General features: G+C 40.7%; 1 protein-coding gene across 1 annotated transcript in view; it reads right to left on the bottom strand.

The window, feature by feature from the left end:
* Positions 1-3,165, bottom strand: part of LOC110449085 (transmembrane protein 2-like) — a 34,311-nt gene that overhangs the window by 28,673 nt on the left and 2,473 nt on the right. The window contains exon 3 of the mRNA XM_021495697.1: positions 1,816-1,985. Coding sequence (XP_021351372.1) covers positions 1,816-1,985 — 170 coding nt within the window. The remainder of the gene's footprint in view (positions 1-1,815; positions 1,986-3,165) is intronic.

The following is a 3,165-nucleotide window of genomic DNA, read 5'->3' as shown; positions in this document are numbered from 1 at the left end:
ATCACCCCACTGACAATCTAACGTCGATACAAAAGGACAGAGGACCACCCCAGTGACAATCTAACGTCGATACAATAGGACAGAGGATCAACCCAGTGAGAATCTAACGTCGATACAAAAGGACAGAGGATCACCCCAGTGAGAATCTAACGTCGATACAGAAAGGACAGAGGATCAACCCAGTAACAATCTAACGTCGATACAATAGGACAGATGATCAACCCACTGACAATCTAACGTCGATACAAAAGGACAGAGGATCAACCCACTGACAATCTAACGTCGATGCAAAGGGACAGAGGATCAACCCACTGGCAATCTAACGTCGATACAAAAGGACAGAGGATCAACCCAGGGACAATCTAACGTCGATAAAAAAAGAAAGAGAATCAACCCACTGACAATCTAACGTCGATACAATAGTACAGAGGATCAACCCACTGACAAACTAACGTCGATACAAAAGGACAGAGGATCACCCCAGTGACAATCTAACGTCGATACAATAGTTACAATAGGACAGAGGATCAACCCACTGACAAACTGACCTCGATACAAAAGGACAGAGGATCAACCCACTGACAATCTAACGTCGATTAAATAGTACAGAGGATCAACCCACTGACAAACTGACGTCGATACAAAAGGATAGAGGATCAACCCAGTGACAATCTAACGTCGATACAAAAGGACAGAGGATCAACCCACTGACAAACTGACGTCGATACAAAAGGATAGAGGATCAACCCAGTGACAATCTAATACAAAAGGACAGAGGATCAACCCACTGACAAACTGACGTCGATACAAAAGGACAGCGGATCAACCCAGTAACAATCTAACGTGGATACAAAAGGACAGAGGATCAACCCAGGGACAATCTAACGTCGATACAATAGGACAGAGGATCAACCCACTGAAAATCTAACGTCGATACAAAAGGACAGATGATCAACTCACTGACAATCTAACGTCGATACAAAAGGACAGAGGATCAACCCAGTGACAATCTAACGTCGATACAATAGGACAGAGGATCACCCCAGTGAGAATCTAACGTCGATACAAAAGGACAGAAGATCACCCCAGTGACAATCTAACGTCGATACAAAAGGACAGAGGATCAACCCACTGACAATCTAACGTCGATATCACATTTAGATTTGCGTTTCGAAATTAACTAGTGAGAAAAAAAAAAGACAAACTCATTAAGTTTAGAAAGTAAGTGCAACTTTGTGGAAAATCTAAACGGCAACCGATTCATGAAGTCTAGGTTAGTGTAGTTTGCATACTAGAGGGAGGCCAGACTAAACCGTCTATGTAATGAGATAAAGCGTGTAGTTAAGATAGAGGACCGCCAAACTCGTGTAGTCTAGGTAGTTAGTGTTAGTGTGTATTTAAGATAGAGGACCGCCAAACTCGCGTAGTCTAGGTAGTTAGTGATAGTGTGTAGTTAAGATAGAGGACCGCCAAACTCGTGTAGTCTAGGTAGAAAGTGTTAGTGTGTAGTTAAGATAGAGGACCGCCAAACTCGCGTAGTCTAGGTAGAAAGTGATAGTGTGTAGTAAAGTTAGAATGGCGCCAAACTCGTGTAGTCTAGGTAGTTAGTGTTAGTGTGTAGTTAAGAAAGAGGACCGCCAAACTCGTGTAGTCTAGGTAGTTAGTGTTAGTGTGTAGTTAAGATAGAGGACCGCCAAACTCGTGTAGTCTAGGTAGTTAGTGATAGTGTGTAGTTAAGATAGAGGACCGTCAAACTCGTGTAGTCTAGGTAGTTAGTGATAGTGTGTAGTTAAGATAGAGGACCGCCAAACTCACGAAGTCTAAGTGGGTGTAGAGTAGTCCATTGCCTGCCTGGAGTCGCGGTAATGACTTCGTTAGCTTTGTCCACGCGAGTTTCTTCTTACCGTGGATCTCCAGTGTACCTCCGGCGTCAACACCAATGAACTTTTGTCCAAAGTTCGGCATTGAATATTCTTTTCGAGTACCTGAAAGCAGAAGATTATACTGAAATATTAAAAAAAAACGTAAAACGAACTCGATGAAACTAGGGTAAATTATAAACAAAGGAGAGATTTTCACGAATAAGCGCTGTGTGCTGGATGGGTAAGCGTCTTCTACTTCATCTGAGACACCCACAAAGTAAATTATATGTCAAATCGGAGTAATGCTACGTCCTCATAGTGGGAACCGGGGAAGGGACATTGATATCGCAAGTCCCCAGTAACGGGCATTATCTAAGGCTTCCATATGTATATCTCACAGGCAAATATTCAGCAATAAGAAACTGGTGACGAATATGTAACTTATATTTAATCTCCAGAAAAACTGCATTTCTTGTGAATTTGTCCATTTTTTAATCGACATCGTGACATTCGGGGAAAACCTTTAATATTTGATTAACTGCGACATCTAACCACCGTAGGAAGCGAAAGCAGAGATGTATCTATTCAGGACTGGAAAGTTCGTGATAGGAAAGCAGAAATCGTCATACTTATCAGACAGCTTACTAGTAAGCCGTATATTTCTTGTTATATGAAGACAACACATCGTTAATATGTCGGAACATTAAATTGGAGGACATGGGTAGATTTTGTTACCTGTTCTTCGCTAATTTCAACCGCGTATGAAAACAAAAACAAATCGGCACAGTGAAGTATGTGTAATAGATATGTCAACCATGTGCTTCATAGGTTATATTAAGAGCACAAGTTACATATTTAGCTAGATCATAGTTGTATGGGGATGTAATGATAAGCTGAAGGAGTTATTCTAAGGACAACTAAATAACAAGTGTATCCTCAACTGACATTATCTCATCTCCAGTTAAACACTACCTACTCTATTTTTACTCTCCGAGTAGACATTGTTTACTGGGTGAATACTATTCACTCTCCAGATGACTTTTAATTACTCCCCAGGTAAATAGTTGTAACTTTCTTAACAATCAAGACAACTTTTAAATGTTTAACTGCACAAGAATAAGTGGGTAAATGTATACCTACAACAGTTATAACGCGGGATGATTACATGGTAAATGTATTACCACAACAGTTATAACGCGGGATGATTACATGGTAGATGTATACCCACAACAGTTATAACGCGGGATGATTACATGGTAAATGTATACCCACAACAGTTATAACGCGGGATGATTACATGGTA

This window comes from Mizuhopecten yessoensis, unplaced genomic scaffold (assembly GCF_002113885.1).
Source record: "Mizuhopecten yessoensis strain PY_sf001 unplaced genomic scaffold, ASM211388v2 scaffold4481, whole genome shotgun sequence".
Lineage (NCBI taxonomy): Eukaryota > Metazoa > Mollusca > Bivalvia > Pectinida > Pectinidae > Mizuhopecten > Mizuhopecten yessoensis.
This window is presented reverse-complemented; position numbering and strand designations above follow the sequence as displayed.